This window comes from Nansenia antarctica (assembly GCF_963989245.1).
Source record: "Nansenia antarctica genome assembly, chromosome: 1".
NCBI lineage: Eukaryota > Metazoa > Chordata > Actinopteri > Argentiniformes > Microstomatidae > Nansenia > Nansenia antarctica.
Genome location: NC_137674.1, coordinates 10,479,682 through 10,503,236, shown reverse-complemented (window position 1 = coordinate 10,503,236; position 23,555 = coordinate 10,479,682). Strand labels below are relative to the sequence as shown.

The following is a 23,555-nucleotide window of genomic DNA, read 5'->3' as shown; positions in this document are numbered from 1 at the left end:
CATTCCATGAGTTACGATATACAGTATAACAGCACTGGGACTTCTTTTAACTATGTATCACTCCGCTGCACAGGTGTTCTACTAAATGACCGTTAATTAGACTGCATTGTTTGTGTTCAGGTTACGAGGCAACAGTCCATTTGAAGTTCAGTTGCAGCACGAGCCCTGTATCAGTCCAGTTTAACACTATCAGACATGGCAGGAGCTGACGGAGACGACTCTCTGTACCCTATCGCCGTGCTCATCGACGAGCTGCGGAATGAGGACGTTCAGGTAATTTCTGAGGGCACATTTGGTATATTATTATTATCGTGTTTCTGTTTAATTGTTCACCACATACTTGGTATGATACCTCTAGAAACTTGATATTTCAACAGGGCGCACCCAGCCTGGTTAGCTGGTTAGCTGGTTGTCATAAACTGCAGAACCACAAGATTGTAAGTCGCTTTGGAATAAGGCGTCTGCTAAATGCCAAAAATGTAAATGTAAATGTAACCAGGTACATGGTTACTAGCTAGGTAGGTTGGCAATGTGCATGTTGGTCGTGTGTGTAGCTAGCTAGCTATCTGTTGCCCACTGCTGTCATGATGAACACATTATGGTCTTCGAGGCCTGAAAATTGGGCGATTAAATGCAGTGTAGTGACGTCACAACCCGGTGTTTGGTGTGCCCACATGTCAGAGCTCGTAGGTAGGCAGGTTAGACCAGTTTGGACGATTCTGGGAAATAACACTCAAACCAGGGGGTGTCAAAGTCAAACTTACTGAGGGCCAGGCACTTAGTACAATGATTTTAAAAAGAAATATACGTAGGCTAATAGGCTAACTGTATTACATTTAAAAGATATACTGCATAGATGCACACATATTATCAAATAAACATCAAATCACTATGAAGTTCATATTAATAATAATAACACAAGAGGAGGGACAGGGGACTCGTATTGTTCCTTCATGTGAAATACAGCAGCCTTGAACATTGGGCAAGAATGATTTATGCTATGGGCAGGCATGAATGTAACTTCAAGTGCTGAACAGTAGTAAATTAACCACAATACAATACATTCTCCACCGTTCCCCTTATTAGTGACTGATAACATTAGTCATGCTACTGGCACTCCTATACATGTATCCATTCAACAAGGTGCTGGAAACATTCCTCACATATTGACATTATAACATCACACAGTTGCTGAAGATTTGTACCAAGAAAATATCCCCCACACCATTACACCACCACCACCATTTTCGCCCAGAGAACTGCCGCTCACTGGATATTTTTCCTTTTTTTCTGACCATTCTCTGTTACCCCTAGAGATGGTTGTGCAGGAAAATCCCAGTAGATCAGCACTTTCTGAAATACTCAAAACAGCCCGCCTGGCACCAACACCCATGCCACATGATTGGCTGATTAGATATTTCCGTTCACGTGCAGTTGAAAAGGTGTACCTAATAAAGTGGCCGGTCAGTGTATATGTCACTATATATTATAGTAGGCTATTACTTATTGTATTTAGAAATATCATTACAGAGGCATTAGATCATGCATATTGGGGGTATTTTGAATTGTAGCCGACTGACACGTATACACACACACACACACACACACACACACACACACACGCAGACGCAGTGTTGTCCATCTCAGACAACTTAGATCTGCACCGGTCTCATGTTATGTCTGAGGCATTGGTAAGCTTTTTGAAGATAAAATATATGGATAAACATAGCTTTAGTTCAAATAGCCATCTCGCTAGTGCAGCGCGGAATGAGAGGATTTTGCTAGGCGAAATTGAGGGCGCACGTCTTTTATTAACAGACAAAAAAAGCCTCAAACGGAAAATGTTAGCGGTTTTCAGGTTGTTGTAGACAACAAAGCTTCGTCTTTTGGTGTCCTTTCTGCTTAAAACACAACCATTTATGCTCATCAACAGATGCTATCTGCATATACGCTCTTATTTCTAAGAAGAAAACACACAGCAGCAATTATCATGTAAATGTACAGTATTTCCCATTATTTGGGATATTTTTAATAGTTTAAAAAGTCCCGACATGGCTATTGTATCTACATAGAACTTTCAACTCGTCCCCAAAGGGATAGTATAGCCTAGTGTTAGTCTTTCTGATGGAACATCTTCTGGTAAACTGTACGTTCCATCTGAATTTGGCCCCAAAATGTCGATTTAGTCATAGATTGTTCTGAAAATATTCTCAAAGAATCTTAAGGGAGAAGGGTTTTTGGCATGTATTTGATACTTCTATCATAGTTGTATCTAGCCTTCCTTAGGGCTCTATTAGCTTTTTAAAAATGGCACAGAATATAGAACTGTCCTTAGAAACTGGTTACAACCTGCTGTTGTCTTCTCAGCTGCGACTGAATAGCATCAAGAAGCTGTCCACCATTGCCCTGGCTCTGGGGGTGGAGCGGACCCGCACTGGTGTCCTTTCTGCTTCTGTAGACCTTCTCTCTTCTGTAGACACCATCTATGATGAGGATGAGGTGCTGCTTGCCCTGGCTGAGCAGCTGGGGAACTTCACCATGTTGGTGGGTGGGCCCGAGTACGTCCACTGCCTGCTGGTGAGTCCACACACACACACACACACACACACACACACAGACCCAGTGTCTTGATGCTTGTGGGAGAGGGCCTGAGTATGTCCACTGTCTGCTGGGGATCCACACCCACACATTTAGTGTCTACCTATCCATGTCTCCACAGCCTCCCCTGGAGAGCCTGGCCACCGTAGAGGAGACAGTGGTGAGAGACAAGGCTGTGGAGTCTCTGCGTAAGATTTCCCAGGAGCACTCCCCTGTGGACCTGGAGGTTCACTTCGAGCCCTTAGTGAAGCGCCTGGCCAGTGGTGACTGGTTCACCTCCCGTACCTCTGCCTGTGGCCTGTTCTCTGTCTGCTATCCCCGCGTCTCCAGCACTGTCAAGGCTGAGATCCGCCAGTGAGTACAGCAGAGACCATACATTGCTACCTTCTCTCTCTCTCTCACGCACACACACACACACACACACACGTCACAGACACAATAATGCACAGACTAGCCTCACACACATTACTAGTAACACAAACTAACTGCACCATGGTCATGTTCAGTAGGAGCAAGCAGGAGAAAACATGGAAAGTTATGTCCTAACGTTAGTGTGTTGTTGTTCTCTCTAGACACTTCCGTACGCTGTGTTCACCTGGCTGATAAACGGAGTGAGGGATGGCCACGGACCCTTCTGGAAGATCTACGCAAGCAAGGCCACGCTGGCCCACCCCGAGCTGCCCATGGTCACCCGCTGCCACAGCTACGACATCAACTACAAATTCAAGTACCAGTGCAAGCGCTGCGAGAACACGATCGGGCGCCACTCCAAGTCTCTGGACACAGAGAGGTTTGTCTGTTCCCTCTGCACCGGTCGGCTGGTCCTGCTCACCCCCTCCACGCCCCGGGCTCCCACCCCCTTCGCCATGTTCGTCAAAGAGAACTTTGGGTCTGTGTGTCAGGAGCTGGTAGGTCAGAGCCACGGAGATGTGATGCGTAAACTCAGCGCCGACTTTGCAACGAAGACTCGCCTCTGAGAAACATTCACCCCATGAAATAATTGATCTCATTATGACGTGAAGTGATGTGAAAGCAATTTCAGCACTTCCAGTCCTTGTTGCTGTATCTGGATGATGTTGTGGTTTTATAAGACCCCAGCGAAGACCCCCGTCACCAGACCCAAAATCTCCCAGACAGAGCCCAGACCCATCCCCATTTCCAGAGTTGTAGTGTGCAAGACCCCGGGCTGCTTCCTCCAGTCTCTGTCCAGCTACAGTCGCAACTTCAAGCAGACCAAAGAGGACCTGACCAGCAAACTCTACCAGCTATACAATACAAGTATCTTTGACAGCAAGCTCCCTACAAACATGTCACTCACTTGGAATAAGAAGTTGAGGAAGACAGCTGGGTACTGCGTCACAGGCCAGGAGCGAGGGGGCGGTAACCGATACGCCCGGATAGACCTGTCAGTGAAGGTCTGCGACTCTGCAGACCGGCTGCGGGACACACTGGTGCATGAGATGTGCCACGCTGCCACCTGGCTGATAAACGGAGTGAGGGATGGCCACGGACACTTCTGGAAGATCTACGCACGCAAGGCCACGCTGGCCCACCCCGAGCTGCCCATGGTCACCCGCTGCCACAGCTACGACATCAACTACAAATTCAAGTACCCGTGCAAGCGCTGCGAGAACACGATCGGGCGCCACTCCAAGTCTCTGGACACAGAGAGGTTTGTCTGTTCCCTCTGCACCGGTCGGCTGGTCCTGCTCACCCCCTCCACGCCCCGGGCTCCCACCCCCTTCGCCACGTTCGTCAAAGAGAACTTTGGGGCTGTGTGTCAGGAGCTGGTAGGTCAGAGCCACGGAGATGTGATGCGTAAACTCAGCGCCGACTTTGCAACGAAGACTCGCCTCAGCCAGAGCTGAGAAACATTCACCCCATGAAATAATTGATCTCATTATGACGTGAAGTGATGTGAAAGCAATTTCCCCACTGTGCCGTGAAAGGGAGGAGAGCGAGGTGAAGTATCTTGGTCATGTGATCTCCAAGGATGGGGTGGCCACAGACCCAGATAAGATTAGTGCAGTTGCCAACTGGGCCCCACCAAAACACATCTCAGAACTTCGCTCCTTTTTAGGTTTTAGCAGCTATTACAGGCGGTTTGTTCATGGTTTCGCAACCCTTGCTGCCCCCTTGCATCGTGTAGACTATCGCCAACTGAACAGCAGAACACGGAAGGATGCCTTTCCTTTACCTCGCATTGAGGAGTCATTGGATGCCTTGTCTGGGTCCCGCTGGTTCAGCACTATGGACCTGGCGAGTGGGTATAATCAAGTACCAGTGACTGAACAAGACAAGATGAAGACTGCATTTTGCACACCCTTTGGCCTGTTCGAATTTAACAGAATGCCATTCGGCCTCTGTAACGCCCCAAGCACTTTCCAACGGCTGATGGAGAGGATGTTTGGATCCCAGCACTTCCAGTCCTTGTTGCTGTATCTGGATGATGTTGTGGTTTTATAAGACCCCAGCGAAGACCCCCGTCACCAGACCCAAAATCTCCCAGACAGAGCCCAGAGCCATCCCCATTTCCAGAGTTGTAGTGTGTAAGACCCCGGGCTGCTTCCTCCAGTCTCTGTCCAGCTACAGTCGCAACTTCAAGCAGACCAAAGAGGACCTGACCAGCAAACTCTACCAGCTATACAATACAAGTATCTTTGACAGCAAGCTCCCTACAAACATGTCACTCACTTGGAATAAGAAGTTGAGGAAGACAGCTGGGTACTGCGTCACAGGCCAGGAGCGAGGGGGCGGTAACCGATACGCCCGGATAGACCTGTCAGTGAAGGTCTGCGACTCTGCAGACCGGCTGCGGGACACACTGGTGCATGAGATGTGCCACGCTGCCACCTGGCTGATAAACGGAGTGAGGGATGGCCACGGACCCTTCTGGAAGATCTACGCACGCAAGGCCACGCTGGCCCACCCCGAGCTGCCCATGGTCACCTGCTGCCACAGCTACGACATCAACTACAAAATCAAGTACCAGTGCAAGCGCTGCGAGAACACGATCGGGCGCCACTCCAAGTCTCTGGACACAGAGAGGTTTGTCTGTTCCCTCTGCAGCGGTCGGCTGGTCCTGCTCACCCCCTCCACGCCCCGGGCTCCCACCCCCTTCGCCACGTTCGTCAAAGAGAACTTTGGGGCTGTGTGTCAGGAGCTGGTAGGTCAGAGCCACGGAGATGTGATGCGTAAACTCAGCGCCGGCTGATGGAGAGGATGTTTGGATCCCAGCACTTCCAGTCCTTGTTGCTGTATCTGGATGATGTTGTGGTTTTATAAGACCCCAGCGAAGACCCCCGTCACCAGACCCAAAATCTCCCAGACAGAGCCCAGACCCATCCCCATTTCCAGAGTTGTAGTGTGTAAGACCCCGGGCTGCTTCCTCCAGTCTCTGTCCAGCTACAGTCGCAACTTCAAGCAGACCAAAGAGGACCTGACCAGCAAACTCTACCACCTATACAATACATTTACATTTTTGGCATTTAGCAGACGCCTTATTCCAAAGCGACTTACAATCAATACATTTGAATACTAAGCATGTGAATCAGCAATCCACCATTCGTTGCAGGAAGAGTACTCTAGCTCGGGCCCGGGTTTACTGATAGAAGGAAAAACCTTCTCCCTATTATCGCTTCCTATTATCGCCTTCTACTAACATTTATTTTTTATTTTTTTTATTTTTATTTTATTGCTGGAGAAACTGAGAAACAGTACAAGGGGGGCAATAGAAGTTCTTAGGGACACAGTAGAGGGGAAAGCGGGTGTCTTTAGGAGACGTAGTGGTGAGGGTCAGAAGATGTCTCAGGAGGAGCAGTTAAGATGTAACCTGAAGAGATGGGTCTTCAGTCTACGACGGAAGATGGGTAGTGACTCTGCCCTTCTGACAGCCGTTGGGAGCTCATTCCACCAGCGGGGAGCCAGTGTTGTGAAGAGACGTGATCGGGCAGCCCGACTGCTGTGTAGAGGAGGTGGGGCCAGTCGGCCAGCCGAGGTGGAGGAGCGGAGTGAGCGGGCAGGGGTTTGGGGGGTTACCATTTCCTTCAGGTAGGCAGGGGCTGTCCCTTTAGCTGCCTGATATGCAAGCACCAGGGTCTTGAATCTGATGCAATACAGTACAATACAAGTATCTTTGACAGCAAGCTCCCTACAAACATGTCACTCACTTGGAATAAGAAGTTGAGGAAGACAGCTGGGTACTGCGTCACAGGCCAGGAGCGAGGGGGCGGTAACCGATACGCCCCCGGATAGACCTGTCAGTGAAGGTCTGCGACTCTGCAGACCGGCTGCGGGACACACTGGTGCATGAGATGTGCCACGCTGCCACCTGGCTGATAAACGGAGTGAGGGATGGCCACGGACCCTTCTGGAAGATCTACGCACGCAAGGCCACGCTGGCCCACCCCGAGCTGCCCATGGTCACCCGCTGCCACAGCTACGACATCAACTACAAATTCAAGTACCAGTGCAAGCGCTGCGAGAACACGATCGGGCGCCACTCCAAGTCTCTGGACACAGAGAGGTTTGTCTGTTCCCTCTGCACCGGTCGGCTGGTCCTCCTCACCCCCTCCACGCCCCGGGCTCCCACCCCCTTCGCCACGTTCGTCAAAGAGAACTTTGGGGCTGTGTGTCAGGAGCTGGTAGGTCAGAGCCACGGAGATGTGATGCGTAAACTCATCGCCGACTTTGCAACGAAGACTCGCCTCAGCCAGAGCTGAGAAACATTCACCCCATGAAATAATTGATCTCATTATGACGTGAAGTGATGTGAAAGCAATTTCCCCACTGTGCCGTGAAAGGGAGGAGAGCGAGGTGAAGTATCTTGGTCATGTGATCTCCAAGGATGGGGTGGCCACAGACCCAGATAAGATTAGTGCAGTTGCCAACTGGGCCCCACCAAAACACATCTCAGAACTTCGCTCCCTTTTTAGGTTTTAGCAGCTATTACAGGCGGTTTGTTCATGGTTTCGCAACCCTTGCTGCCCCCTTGCATCGTGTAGACTATCGCCAACTGAACAGCAGAACACGGAAGGATGCCTTTCCTTTACCTCGCATTGAGGAGTCATTGGATGCCTTGTCTGGGTCCCGCTGGTTCAGCACTATGGACCTGGCGAGTGGGTATAATCAAGTACCAGTGACTGAACAAGACAAGATGAAGACTGCATTTTGCACACCCTTTGGCCTGTTCGAATTTAACAGAATGCCATTCGGCCTCTGTAACGCCCCAAGCACTTTCCAACGGCTGATGGAGAGGATGTTTGGATCCCAGCACTTCCAGTCCTTGTTGCTGTATCTGGATGATGTTGTGGTTTTATAAGACCCCAGCGAAGACCCCCGTCACCAGACCCAAAATCTCCCAGACAGAGCCCAGACCCATCCCCATTTCCAGAGTTGTAGTGTGTAAGACCCCGGGCTGCTTCCTCCAGTCTCTGTCCAGCTACAGTCGCAACTTCAAGCAGACCAAAGAGGACCTGACCAGCAAACTCTACCAGCTATACAATACAAGTATCTTTGACAGCAAGCTCCCTACAAACATGTCACTCACTTGGAATAAGAAGTTGAGGAAGACAGCTGGGTACTGCGTCACAGGCCAGGAGCGAGGGGGCGGTAACCGATACGCCCGGATAGACCTGTCAGTGAAGGTCTGCGACTCTGCAGACCAGCTGCGGGACACACTGGTGCATGAGATGTGCCACGCTGCCACCTGGCTGACAAACGGCGTGAGGGATGGCCATGGACCCTTCTGGAAGATCTACGCACGCAAGGCCACGCTGGCCCACCCCGAGCTGCCCATGGTCACCCGCTGCCACAGCTACGACATCAACTACAAATTCAAGTACCAGTGCAAGCGCTGCGAGAACACGATCGGGCGCCACTCCAAGTCTCTGGACACAGAGAGGTTTGTCTGTTCCCTCTGCACCGGTCGGCTGGTCCTGCTCACCCCCTCCACGCCCCGGGCTCCCACCCCCTTCGCCACGTTCGTCAAAGAGAACTTTGGGGCTGCGTGTCAGGAGCTGGTAGGTCAGAGCCACGGAGATGTGATGCGTAAACTCAGCGCCGACTTTGCAACGAAGACTCGCCTCAGCCAGAGCTGAGAAACATTCACCCCATGAAATAATTGATCTCATTATGACGTGAAGTGATGTGAAAGCAATTTCCCCACTGTGCCGTGAAAGGGAGGAGAGCGAGGTGAAGTATCTTGGTCATGTGATCTCCAAGGATGGGGTGGCCACAGACCCAGATAAGATTAGTGCAGTTGCCAACTGGGCCCCACCAAAACACATCTCAGAACTTCGCTCCTTTTTAGGTTTTAGCAGCTATTACAGGCGGTTTGTTCATGGTTTCGCAACCCTTGCTGCTCCCTCGCATTATCTAGTGCACATGTGTCAAAGTCAAGGCCCGCGGGCCAGATCAGGCCCGTGAATGAGTTCTCTCTTGCCCGCGGGATGATATTTAATTACTATTAAAACCGGCCCGCAGTATTATGTGCCCGCAGCACCATAATACTACAAGTCCCAAGATGCACTGCGAGTGGCGCGTACCGAGTGCCCGCGAGCGAGCGCGATCCCGCGTCTTCTCTTCACTTCAGTACTCGTCATGAGCAGCAGCAGCACAGTCACAGTGGAGGCCTAAACATCACCGTCAATTTTCATCTCCCTCGCCCCCAAAATGGCAAAAAGAAAGGTAGACGCTGAAAACAGGGGGTTTCAAGACAGGTGGGAGGCAGAATACATGTTCACCGAAGTAAAAGGAAAGCCTATGTGTCTTGTGTGTGGAGACATCGTGTCTGTTATGAGAGAATATAACTTAAGAAGGCACTATGAAACATCAACGAAACACACAGACGCACAGAAAGACAAATACAAGAATATGAACACAGAACAAAGGCTACAGAAGGTAGAAGAGTTGTATGTACACTGCGCATTCAGTAGTTCAGCAGTCTTTTAGTCGCACTGGTGCTATTGAATGTATTTCCAAGTCGCACAGAAATATATTCACTCGCAAATGCGACCAAAACAGTCACAATGTCGAGCCCTGCCTTTTGCTCTAATGAAACGCCGAGTATGTCAGCAAGTTTGCACTAACTTTTCTAATTTTATTATAAAAGACAGTCATTGGTGAGGATCAGAGCAGCACACTGATTTGCTTTTAATGCATGCTGTTTCATTTTTGCATTTATCTTGCCATTGAGCTTTGAAGGAAAATTACATTTTGCTGTTTACCTGTTAAAAAAAAGAAGGAAAAAAAAAACGTTTTCAATTTATTACTGAAAGAGCCTTGAGAAAATATTGCAACTGATTTTATTTATGTTTTACTTAGGCTAATTTAATGATTAATGTTAAGTGCAATATAGGCTGTGTTATTGGTATTGGTTCAATATGTGCAATAATTGCGAGTTTTAATAAACATTGAACCAGCCCGGCCCTCCACTTGTACCATTGTTTTTATTTTGGCCCCCTGTGTATTTGACTTTGACATGACTGAGTAGACATTTGATCTTCATTGTAACATAATTAAACATGTGGATATTTGATCTTCATTTAAAATTATTTTATTATTTAAAAACATGTGGACATTAGGGTTGGGCGGGTTCCAGTTGTTGATACCGTCAAACTGTCCCTAAATTTAACAGCGGTTTAGGGTTTTACCGTGGGATTCAGAATCACATGGCAGGGCTTTGACGAAGGTGCCCGTTCCAAATGATGGATTTGTGACAGCAGCTGGTGAAAGGTGGACCAAAGCCTTAAGGCCAATGCACACGGCGTGCGATTTTGTCGCACGACAACATTCGATTCTCAATTCACACCAATGAATGAATGAATGAATGTGAATGGAGAATCGAATGTTGTCGTGCGACAATATCGCATCGCACGCACGCCGTATGCATTGTCTCATTGGGTCTCATTCAAAACAATGGAATCGAATTCGGCGGTGCGACAAAATCGCATCCCGTGTGCATTGGACTTTATCCTTTCCACAAACCTTTTTGAACACTTTCCACAAGCAGTGCTGGAGAATGTGCTTAAAATACGTTTGGTTCGTAATGAGACTGTCGACAAATTGGACTGTATGGGAAACACTGCATCACCCGAGTACAACGCATGTTACAGCAGACGAGTGCTGTGAATAGTGTATCCTTCCTCTGAGGAGAAGTGGTCATGTGATTAGGATTCATTCTAAATCAGTGTTTTTTGACAAATTACATATTTTACAAAATATTCTGTCATCACTTTCAATAGCGTCTTCAACCACACAGACAGTGGTGCTGGACAAACACTCTTAAGGCGTTTATTATATATATATACTGTATATATGCGCACATTGTGCAGCAGATTTTATTTGTTGACGTTAATTGACTGTATTGCTATTGACACATTTGCTATTTTCAAATACCAGGCAAACATTTGTATTTGTGCTACGAAATCTGATGCTGGGCTACTTCAGTTGAACGTTTATTGGCCTGTTTGGTCCTGTCCACAATGGCTAGCCGTACGCGCAAAGGCAAAGATGCATTGGCTGTGCCGATGGACGGCGACGAGACCTCAGAGAGCGCTCTCACAGTGGCACGCGCTCTCTACACTTAAACGCTATTTTAATATAGCAGAGACAAACTCCAACGATCGATTCGACCGGCTGGAGACCCAGCTGGGATCCATGGAGCCCTGACCAAACACGAGAACGAGATTAGTGTACAACGAACTATTTTCATTTTATTTTTATAATTAAATAAACAAACAAATCATAATCTGTTGTCGCTTATTACCGTTAACTAATAAATTGCGCTGTAGAACTGTTGTATAAAAGCAATATCACACTCGAGGTCGTGCTGTTATACTGAATATCAGCACGGCTGTGATTATCTTCGGTACCTACGACCGAATCACAGCCGTGCTGATATTCAGTAGAACACACTCCCTCTCCTGTGATATTGCTTAAATAAGACCCGCGGGGGTCAAACGACATAGTATTTACAATGGAAAGCTGGTATTTACACACAGCAACCACTAGTTGGCCGTCTTGTAAATTAGCCTGCCTCCTACACAGAAAAACTGCAAAATAGCTAGATTATCCTGATGTGATTTATAAAATGTACGGATACTGGGTGGTTAAACACACATATCTAGGAAAAGTCATGAAAGGAGGGTCCTGAAATGTTATTGAGTGCAAAGATACAACTTTTCTTTGTTACTCACAGGGTCAAATGACCCCATCCTTGGCTGTTAATCTCCTGGGAGTCTGAGATGAAATGGCAGGCTTTGATATTTAAGCAATATCACACGAGAGGGAGTGTGTTATACTGAATATCAGCACGGCTGTGATTCGGTCATAGGTACGAGGCCGCCAGGCCGAGTACCGAAGACAATCACAGCCATGCTGATATTCAGTATAAAACACGACCTCGAGTGTGATATTGCTTTTATACAACAGTTCTACAGCGCAATTTATTAATTAACAGTAATAAGTGACAACAGATTATTATTTGTTTGTTTATTTAATCATTTATTTTGGCTCCGTCAAGAAAAAATAGTTCCCCAACGGGACTGTTCAACTGGACTGTTGCCTAGTAACCTGAACACAAACTAGCTACTTTGTATCGTGTACATTTATTTGTACATTTCCATGTATTGTGCAACCAGTGAAATATGACTCGGTTGACAGTCGCTTTGGTGGCATGTGTGAATGTGATTCAGAGCAGTGGCGGCTGGCCGATAGAGGGCGCTGGGGCGCCGCCCCCACCTTCACTTCCACCTTCAGTTGCGATTTGTAAAAGTTTTTTTTTTAAATAAACATTGTTTATTCACAAAATGCGGCTGATATTCTGTCGGCGCCTATCAGCATTCATTAAAAATCCTCCAATACAATAAACATTTTTATCTGTGTGTGTGTGTGTGTGTGTGTGTGTAAAACTCACTGTTAAAATACGTAGGGGGAGAACGCGGGGCGCCGTGTCAATGCAAGTCTATGCCAGGACGAATACTTTTGGCTTACACGTGAGCTGTAGCAGCGCTCCAATTGGCTGTCTCTATTTCTTGGCCAGGACGCACATTTGTGCGCCCTGGCCAAGAAATCTCCGGTTGTATTGCAGACAATGCATTATGCTGAGGACTCCCGACTTCCGGTTTTCCGGACTTCCGGGCTTCCGGAGTATTTTAAATGAACATTCGTAATGTCTGTCTCTGATGTTCATGGTCAATTAAATCAGCCTATTTTGTGCAACTAATAATGTTCCCGCTAATGGGTTAACCAAGCAGCCTCGCACCTAACGTGCAAGCACCTATGTTCGAACTATTCATAGCAATATGCGCGGGGCAAGGCGGAGGTACGGGTAAACACGGCTCATGTTCTGTCATCAAAGGTAAGAGTTGGTTTTCTTTAACTCAGCTGATGCATTGTTGTGTTTCTGACATGGTCTGGTTGTGTTACAGACATGGTCTGGTTGTGTTTCTGACATGGTCTGGTTGTGTTTCTGACATGGTCTGGTTGTGTTTCTGACATGGTCTGGTTGTGTTACAGATATGGTCTGGTTGTGTTTCTGACATGGTCTGGTTGTGTTTCTGACATGGTCTGGTTGTGATACAGATATGGTCTGGTTGTGTTTCTGACATGGTCTGGTTGTGTTTCTGACATGGTCTGGTTGTGTTTCTGACATGGTCTGGTTGTGTTTCTGACATGGTCTGGTTGTGATACAGACATGGTCTGGTTGTGTTTCTGACATGGTCTGGTTGTGATACATCATTGAATGTGTTGACCTGCTGTGATGTGTTGACCACCATCACTCTCCATCATCATCCATCATGTGTCTATGAAATAGATAGTACTGTACTACTGACTGCAGCATTCATCTCTGCTCATTGATGTAGCCATGTCACACAGACACATAGTACACATATTCATCTGCTACCTTTATTAACCTGAGTGTAGCTGTGAGGCCTGTACTAGCCTTTTTTTTTTTTTTTTTTCATATTTTATCCCTTTTTCACCCAATTTGGTAGCCAATTTAACCCAACTTAGCATCCAATTATCCCCTGCCTATTGCATGGGATCCGCCGCACGACCCCGTGGCCGGCAGTCCCAGAGGAGGGCGCCAGGCAGACTAGGCTGACTGGCTCCTCGAGCCCAGTACCGTTATTCCGGCACCCAGGGGGCGGTGTTGCGCGACGGATCCTAGTCCAGAAATACTCCTATACCCCCCTCGGAAGCGGCCGGCCAATATGCCGCTTCCCGTGTGCCTCGGCCATATCTGGATCTGGCGAGCCGGGATACGAACCCCGGCCCCGGTGGGCAGCATGCACTAGCGGTGTACTAGCCTTGTTGACTAGACTTCCTCCTTGTCTGACACTGGGTATTGGACCGTACCGACGTCCATAGACCGGTCACTCTTCCACCTCAGTGTCTGTAGTTGACAGGGTAACTTCTCCATGGCCACACGGTCATTTTAAGGGTGAAAGTTGAAATTATACAATGGTTGTAACGCCAGTGCGTGTTTTATGCGCGTGCACGCGGGGAAAAAATCGTGCACGCGGGAAAAAAAACGCGCGCGTTGCGCGCGCGAAAGAAGACCCCCCGCCACACTGCTGTGCCCCACCCAAAAAAATGTGCACCAGCCGCCACTGATTCAGAGTCAGACCAGTTGACATCAGACAGCACGCTGCTCCATCGTTTTCTAGTGTGCACATTATAGTCAAATATCAACATGAGTCAACTCTCTAACAATGAATACGGTGAGGTATCGAGTAGTACACAGTCTATTCTAGCACAAGCAATTGAATCAGACGCGCCTCTTGAACTCACACTGACAAATGTCCGGAGGTTAGAACAGCGGTACGATGGCGCAGGTCCGCTCTACAATGTAATCTAATTAACGGTCATTTAGAACACCTGTGCGGCGGAGTGATACATCTAGTTAAAAGTCCCAGTGCTGTTATACTGTATATCGTAACTCATGGAATGCCTCTTGTCCAATCAAATTACTTGGTCGGAACTAACTGTTGTATAAACAGTACTGTACAACTTGTTGGACATTTGTGTTGGAAATTTGTTTTGAGATCATTCCTTTTTTTTCACTATTCATTTATCTATGTTCAAGTTCAAGTTTATTGTCATATCATATGTATTAATACAATGACATTCTTCAGCCTCGTCTCTCGGTAGTATCACACACAAACAAACATAGTCCACAACACAATACAAGCAAAACAACAATACAGTATAATACAGTGCTTAGTGCAGGGTGTAAAGTGCCAAGTGCAGTGTGCATGGTTCAGCTGTTCAGCAACCTAACTGCCTGTGGGAAGAAACTATTTCTGAGGCGGGTGGTGTGTGAGTTGATACTTCTATAGCATTTTCGGGATGGGAGGAGTGTGAATAGTGCATAGGCAGGGTGGCTGGTGTATTTAATGATGTTTTGAGCTTTCTTTATACAGCAGGTGTGGTAGATGTTATTTAATTGTGGCAGTTCTGTGTTGATTATTTTGGCTGCAGTCTTCACTGTCCTCTGTAAGCGTCTTCAGTCCTGGGCAGTCAGGTTGCCAAACCACACTGTGATGCGTCCTGCCAGAGCCGCTTCTTATGCTGTATGCATAGTGTATGTGCATAGTGTGTGTCTGTTATTTCACTTTCAGCCACTCCTCCAAGCAGCCTGTGAGCATCTACAGTACGTCTATTGTTACACATGACAATACATCACTCAAGTGGTGTACATACCAGTGGTGTAGTTGATCTATGAATGATGGTGTTATAAGCCCTGTGGGCAGGCTGTCACAACGTGGTAAATCATCTATGACATTGTAGCATCATTTGTGAGAACTTCTCACGGTGTGTGAGAACAAGCGATAATGTAATCATTGATGTAAATGATTGATGATTCACTTGCTTAGTCAAATGTATCGAGTGGAAGTCACTTTGGAATAAGGCGTCTGCTAAATGCCAAAAATGTCAACGTAAAATGTAAGAATTTCACTGAGAAGATGATGACACATTTTACTTCTCTTTTTTGCATCACCTGGAGGTGTGTTTTAGGGGAATCACAGACCACTGAAACAGCGGAAATATCACTTGGATTTCTGCTTTCCTCGGAACTTCAAAACAGATTTCAGCTATTCCATATAAGGGTACAAAATGACTTTTGTGCTGTCAGAGTGTGTGTGTTTGTGAGTGTGAGTGTGTGTGTGTATGTTTGCATGCTCCCTTCTGTTGGCACGGGAACTGAGACAGAGTTGTGCGTGGGAAGCAGCAGTGATGGAGTAAACTAAGGGTAAAACCGTGTCTGCGTGCCTGCATGTACACAGTGTCTGTCACACACTGACTCACATTAGGCCTGCAACTTGCAGTGTGGTGTGTGTTTTATCAAACGATCAATCCAGGGCAGGGATATCTGTGGTGTCTGTCTGTATTGGGCTGTGGTCAGATCTGACCATCACTGTGTGCTAAGGCAGGGGGAGTGTGGGAGGGATTTGAGACAGTGTGAGTGAATGAGCCCATTTCCACCTCAAAGCAGGTATAAATCATTTAAGTGAGACCCTACAAACCTGTAGTCAGTCTGTCAGGACCAATGGAATTCCTTAGAACTGGTGTTACAACACAACTTGTGTGTGTGTGTGTGTGTTGTGTTGTGTGTGTGTGTGTGTGTGTGTGTGTGTGTGTGTGTGCGTGTGTTGTGTGTGTGTTGTGTGTGTGTGTGTGTGTTGTGTGTGTGTGTGTGTGTGTGTGTGTGTGTGTGTGTGTGTGTGTGTGTGTGTGTGTGTGTGTGTTGTGTGTATGTGTGTGTGTGCATGTGCATGTACATAGTGTCTCATTGTCTCACACTGACGCATGTTAGGTGTGTTTTATCAAAGTCTCTCCCCCAGTATCAGTGCAGGGCATATCTTGTCACCAGTGCTCCAGTGACCTCGTTGAGTTACTAACACAGAGGAGTCGGAGAGGATGTGAGGGATGAGAGAGGAGGCGTGAGGTGTGAGGGATGGGTTGTATTTGTGAGGGGTGAGAGAAGGTGAGAGGGGTGAGGGACAGGGTGAAGTTGTGAGGGGTGAGAGAAGGTGAGGGTGAGTGGGTGATGGCAATATAACATATCTTTCTACATATTCTTCTAATGAGCTCATCCGGTGTAAATGATGAGGTCACATACCTTTTATTATGATAGAATAGAAGAATTCCCCCAGGTACACTCAGAGTGAAAATGATTGCCTTAGATTATTTTTTAGAACATTATTATGATTTTTATAGCGCTATTGATTAATCATTCTCATTATTATTCATAATCATTGGATATATGAAATCCGAAAAAAGATCCCCAACCTACATGGTTCTACTCTACTGACACTCTTAATCACAAACAGCATGTTTTGATTTCATAAGATCAGTTGCGTCAGACTACTTGTAAGCTCGGCCTAGGGTGAGTATGAGAGATGGCTTCATAGGAAATGTTTCTGAAACCACAACAATGTCTGTAATGTGTGCAAGTTAGTGGCGAAATTCTCACAAATCTGAATGTCATTTCGTCATTTCTGATTCCTATATTAGGATTACTTCTTCCTGCGAACCACCACCACAGCTGTAAATAAGAGGCGTGACTCATTTGGTCTGCATTCTTAGAATATTTCATTTGCTGTTACTGACACTTTACGGAAAATGTCATAAGACGTACCTGTCAATCATTCATAAAGCCCCTCCCACCCCTCTGCTAGTTGACTTATAAAGGAAGACCAGAGAGGCGAGGGCCACACAGAAACACAGTGACTGAGCTGCAGAGGAACAATACAGCAGAGACAGAGATACGCCGTATGACAACGTAACACACAGAGAAAGAAAGCGACAAAGAAGAATTCTCCTGCAGGACCCTCCAGACCTACGACTCCAGAACAGAACAGAGCCGACAAGCACAGACGTCTAGGGGACATCAGCTCTCAGCAGAACCAGACAGAGAGAATACCAGAGACAACCTCTGAGATCTGAAACCTGATTAGGAGGTAAGCAGGGTTCATGCTTTGATTTGATTTGATTTGATTAGATTAGATTTGATTTGATTTATTATTTGATATCACCATTGCATCAGCTACTCTTCCTGGGGTCCACACAAAACATATAACAAAGACGATATAACATCAAACATACATAACAGCAAAAAAAAGTAAACAAAATAAAAGTCTGCAATGCTCACGGCCTCAGTTTTTGGTGAGCAGCACAAAAGACTTAACAAAGAAGAACCATCCGCACACAACAATAAATAACAAAAATACAGTGGTAACTACACACATCTAGTGCATAATGATGTGTTGCTTCGCTTGTTTTTTTTCAAACTGATTTTATTCAGGGTTTTTGAGATATGACATGGTAGGGCGTTCCATTCAACCATATCTCTATACAACACTGCATGTTGTTTCGAATTGTTTGAGTTTTTGTTCTCTCTTTGAGACAGTTCTACAGCAGCAGTGCCTCCCAGGTGCTGACATTACACTCAAAATCTAATTTAGTCAGATGCTTTGATTATATGAAGACAAGGACCTCAGGTGACAGAGTTACAGTGGGAGTCAGAGAGATTCATTCATACTGTAATCTCACAAGACACACAGATATAACGAGTGTGTGCACACGCAGTCCAGATATGATATAGTGTGTATTGGGATACAGCGTTATCATGTGCAGACAGATATGATGCTGTGTGTTCATATACAATAGATATGAAGAACTGTGTTGATGTTGTCTGTCCTGACCACTAGTACTCTGTACTGCTGCGGTGGTGGGAGACATGTACAGTAGGTGCTGATCCCGTTATGAGGGATGGGTCACCCTGACTTAGGGAGCACATACTTCACTGTCATTATGCATAGAATGATGCCTTGAGGTTTTCACTCAGCTTTTGCTTTGTTTAGGCCAGGACTTTGTGTTCTCACGTACAACACACACACACACACACACACACACACACACACACACACACACACACACACACACACACACACACACACACACACAGATACTGTGCACCCCATGTCTCTGCCTGTTAGTCACATGTCATGTGTCTATTCTGGGATGTGTGTGTGTGTGTGTGTGTGTTGTGATAGGTATGCCCCCCCCCCCCCCCCCCCGGACCTCTCACCCTTCAAACTAGTGAACAACACCTCCTCAGTCATTCAGCAGCTTTGTCAGTGTAAATTACAATCTGTCTATTTGATGACTGTTTTTGTTCGCCACAGTGGACCCGTCTACACTGCGTGGGGCATTGTTTCAATTGAATTGCATTGAATTTGAATTGAAGTTTCATGAGAGAAAGAGGGTCTTGACGCATGTGGAGGTTCAGAGGATCAGAAGGATTAGAAACTCAGAATAAGGGAATAGGATGTTTTGATTTGGAGTGCTGAGGAAAGCATATTGGTTGCATTTCTCACTTCTGTAAACTGATTTTACTTTTGCAGAAGGCCTACAAGGAAAGAGACCCCCCCCCCATATAAGGAGCAGAGTAACCAGTTGTGGACATGAACCTGTTACTCATTCTATCACTAGCGGTGACCATGCTCTCCAGTGTTGAAGCGGTAAGCAGAAAAGAGGAAATGAGTTTGGATAGTACTTCCCTGTTTCTTAATTTAGTTTATCACAGTCTCACTGTCTCTCTGTCTCTCTATCTCTCTGTCTCTCTATCCCTCTGTCTCTCTATCCCTCTGTCTCTCTGTCTCTCTATCCCTCTGTCTCTCTATCCCTCTGTCTGTCTATCCCTCTGTCCCTCTGTCTCTCTGTTTCTCTCAGGTCTCTCTGAGGAGTGGCACCAAGACAGGATTGTTATCGCCTCCTAAGGAACCACACACATGTGAGTCTGTTCATCTCTAGTCAGTTCACTCACGAGGCTCTGATACATAGACCTATCATTCCATACGCTGTACATATAATCTTGCTGAATTCCAAATGGAATCCCTTGCCCCTACCCCAGATGCACTTGTGTTGATGTTGTGTATGTGTGTGTGTGTTCCTGTAGTGCGGTCAGCCAAAGTGTGTCTGGTTGGAGATGGGAAAGACTACAGGGGGTCCGTGTCAGTGACCTGGTACGGCCGCAGGTGTCTGTTGTGGGACAAGTTTGACCGTATCGACTCTCAGGCTCGCTCACAGGGACTAGGCCATCACAACTACTGCAGGTACTGTACACAGAATCTCTCTCTCTCTCTCTCTCTCTCTCTCTCTCTCTCTCTCTCTCTCTCTCTCTCTCTCTCTCTCTCTCTCTCTCTCTCTCTCTCTCTCTCTCTCTCTGGGGTCTCCCCACTGCGACTATCAACCCTTCAGCCTGAATTGCAACCAGTCTCTTGGCTCTCAGTAGACATTGCAGTCTACGCCAGTGTCTTGTTCTTAGTTTAGCATTTTAGTTTGCTGACACAAAGATGATCTGCAGTTTGGGGAAGTTTGTGTGTGTGGTCATCGGTGCTGATAATAGTACTACAATACTTCCGATACCAGTCTCTACATCCTCTCCTGAGTCATATCCGTGGGAATGTTTCAGTGTTACAGATTAGTGTTAATATTGTCTTGATTAAGGGGCGCTTAGGTGGCGTAGCGGGTTAAGCGCTGACCATGTAACCGCAGGGTCCACGGTCGATTCCGGCCGCGGACATATCCTGCATGTCATCCCTCCTCTCTCTCTCTCACCCATCCTTCCTGTCTAAATCTTCACTGCATCTGTCAAATAAAATGAAAAATATGAGTGGGACTGCCCCACTCAGAAAAAATAACTTTAAAAAAAGGAGTATTGTCTTGATTAAAGGAACCTCCGTTGTTGCTCGATCTAGTCTGGTTGCTGTGTACCTAAAACACAGCAATCATTACAATATACACACAATCACTGTGTGTGTGTGTGTGTGTGTGTGTCCGTGTTGGGGGGACGGAGCAGGGGGCGATTGGAATAGGATCAGGTTGATGTTAAGCCTTTATGTTAACACAAGTGTCATATGAAGATGTACATTGTTTGACTGATTGACTGAATGACTGATTGACTGAATGACTTATTGATTGATTGTGTTTTCAGAAACCCTGACCGGAGCCTGCAGCCGTGGTGTCGTGTCAGGATAGGGAGGAGGATCTCCAGACAGTTTTGTGAGATTCCCCTCTGTGAGACAGAGACTGGTGAGTCCTGCTGCTGACACACAAAACACAGTGAAAGCTGTCTCCTCCATTCTACTGTAGTACAGTTTCTAACATTCTCATCACTGTTTTTTTAGATTCTACCACTACTGCTACTACTCCTACTACTACTAGACCTACTACTACTACTAGACCTACTACTACTACTAGACCTACTACTACTACTAGACCTACTTCGAGGCCTCCTCTCTCTCCATCCGTGGACACAGGTGAGTTCCCCGAGGCGTTTCGTTCCCATCCACCCATCCACTATGGCGTCAGATTTGTGTCATATCTCGCACGCACGTAAATAAGAGTTCATAGGCAGAGAGAATAGACAGAGCATCAGTTTAAGATTGTGGGCGAGGGGCCCTATTGTCTTGAAGCTCAGTTATCTGAGTTTGTGTATGTTTTTTTTTATAGAATTGACATGCGGAGAGAAGGCGGAGAAGCGTTTTAAGATCGTGGGTGGTGCGTTCTCCTCTATCAAGGCTCAGCCGTCGACAGCAGCCATCTTCAAGAAGAAAAGTTTCGTGTGTGGAGGCTCCCTCATAGCACCGTGCTGGGTCCTCACCGCTGCACACTGCTTTCCTGACGGGTGAGACACACACACACACTCGCTCGTGCACACACACACACACACACACACACTCTTGTGAATGTGTGTATATTGTAATGATTGCTGTGTTTTAGGTATGTGTTCAACTGCTCTTGTGTTCTGTGTATGTGTGTGTGTGTGTGTGTGTATTAATGTGAGCATCTGGTCTCTTTCTTTCAGTCCTGACACCTTCATAGATAGAATATCTGTGTATCTGGGGAAGAGCTCCATCAACGAGACGGACAGCACAGAGATGAGGTTCAGTGTGAAGCAGCTGATTCTACACCAGGACTTCACCAACACTGATGGAAACTATGACAACGACATAGGTAGGTGTGTGTGTGTGTGTGTGTGTGTGTGTGTGTGTGCACGTGCATGTCTAGAGTGTGGTATGTGTTCATAAGTAGAGAGCTGGACTGACAGTGTTCTTATATTCATGATATGTGTGTGTGTGTATTCATGATATGTGTGTGTTTCGCAGCCCTGCTAAAGATCAGGAGCAAAGACGGTGAGTGTGCTGTGCGGACAGATCACGTGCGGACCGTGTGTCTGCCCCCCCCCACCACCATGCTGCCCCCCGGGACCGTCTGTAGCATCGCAGGATACGGCAAGGAGACGTGGGGTACGACCTCTAACCTTTAACCTCATCCCTTGACCCCCTTATTGACACTTATTCCTAGACAAAACACTCATTCTGCCCCCCCCCCTCACACACACACAGGAGCGTGGCGCTACTCCCAGATCATTAAGAAGGCAGACGTGGCCCTGATCTCCCAGAAAGTCTGCGAGAGCAAACGTTACTACGGCGACCTCATCACAGACAACATGTTCTGCGCTGGGAGTCCTATCTGGAAAACGGACGCCTGCCAGGTGTGTGTGTGTGTGTGGATGGGTGGGGGTGTGGATGTGTGTGTTTGTGTGTGTGTTTGTGTGTGTGTGTGTTTGTGTGTGTGTGTGTGTGTGTGTGTGTGTGTGTGGGTGTGTTTGTGTGTGAGTGTGTGTGTGTGTGTGTGTGTGTGTGTGTGAGTGTGTGTGTGTGTGTGTGTGTGTGTGTGTGTGTGTGTGTGTGTGTGTGTGTGTTACCAGAGTGGTTTGGTTTTGCCAATGATGTTTTTTCCAACATCCCAAATACACCTGATGTTGTCTTTGTTGACACCAGCCACAAGGAGGTGCTGATTGTAGAAGTAGGCTGCCCCTTTGACCTGTACATGGACCAGACTTTCCAGGACAAGTATATCAAATACCAACCTCTACTTGGTACGATAACCAGCTTTGGGTACAAGTGCAAATTCAGCATACTTGTATTTGGAAGTCTGGGCCATGTATATAAATGCACCATGAGGGGTCTGAGAATTGCTGCAATGACTAAAAGAAAGGCCAAACAGGTTGCCAAATGTTGCTCTGTCTCAGCTATTATTGGCAGCTTGGCCGTGTGGAGAAGGAGGTGTTATGTGTATCCTTAAGTGTTCAGTGCTGCTTAGCCCCGAAATATTTGATTCCCTGTTTGTATAATATAATTTGTGGAACCAAATAAAGTATTCAAATGTGTGTGCATGTGCATGCATGTGTATTGACGCTTCTCTCCTTCCACCTGCAGGGGGACTCTGGAGGACCTCTGGTGTGTGATGTGTCAGGGCGTCGCTTCCTGTTTGGGGTGGTGAGCTGGGGGGACGGCTGTGCTCGGAAGTACAAGCCAGGGGTGTACACGCGCGTCACCAACTACAACAACTGGATCTCAGAGAACACAGGGCTCCCCGCCTACACAACAGGGGTCATGTATCCCCAGAAATGATCCCCAGGGAGGAGAGAGTAGGGGGGTCAGAGAAACCTCCTTTCCACAGGCAGCTACTGTACCTGACACACCATGCTTAGCCTGAATGCAGCCAGTTTCAGCTTTAATGCAAACAGGATAGGACAGACAGACAGACAGACAGACAGACAGACAGACAGTATATGTGAGGCCATTGTAATGTAATATTGTGCTTTGTTTTAGAGAAGAGCTTACAGACTTATAGATCAGATCATCATGATTAAGTGTATTGGGTTATTTTTGCCTTTTTAAGTTTATATATATATATATTATATTTATCTATATTTAACATATTTATTTACAGGAGACAATCTTTAAATCACATATTTATCAAGTTATTTCATCATGTTTCATATTTATTAATTGGTGTGTGCAGTTTGGCAAAAACAACTGATGTTCGAAGCAGTGTATCCATGTTTAATATTGATTTAATAGTGATTTTGTTTT

At 46.7% G+C, this 23,555-nt stretch overlaps 3 protein-coding genes across 3 annotated transcripts in view; all 3 read left to right on the top strand.

Annotated features, from left to right (window-relative positions):
- The window catches only part of echs1 (enoyl CoA hydratase, short chain, 1, mitochondrial), a 418,160-nt gene that overhangs the window by 97,442 nt on the left and 297,163 nt on the right, over positions 1-23,555 (top strand). The gene's annotated exons all lie outside the window — the stretch shown is intronic.
- On the top strand, positions 196-3,201 carry LOC308152651 (serine/threonine-protein phosphatase 2A 65 kDa regulatory subunit A beta isoform-like; the record flags this gene model as incomplete). Its single annotated transcript, XM_080525688.1, has 4 exons — positions 196-273; positions 2,368-2,577; positions 2,720-2,952; positions 3,171-3,201. The coding sequence occupies 4 exons, from the start codon at positions 196-198 to the stop codon at positions 3,199-3,201; spliced, it is 552 nt and encodes a 183-aa protein (XP_080381814.1).
- Positions 19,074-23,090, top strand: LOC308152564 (urokinase-type plasminogen activator-like; the record flags this gene model as incomplete). Its single annotated transcript, XM_080525567.1, has 9 exons — positions 19,074-19,130; positions 19,342-19,402; positions 19,568-19,724; positions 20,606-20,703; positions 21,124-21,298; positions 21,479-21,627; positions 21,780-21,920; positions 22,020-22,168; positions 22,896-23,090. The coding sequence occupies 9 exons, from the start codon at positions 19,074-19,076 to the stop codon at positions 23,088-23,090; spliced, it is 1,182 nt and encodes a 393-aa protein (XP_080381693.1).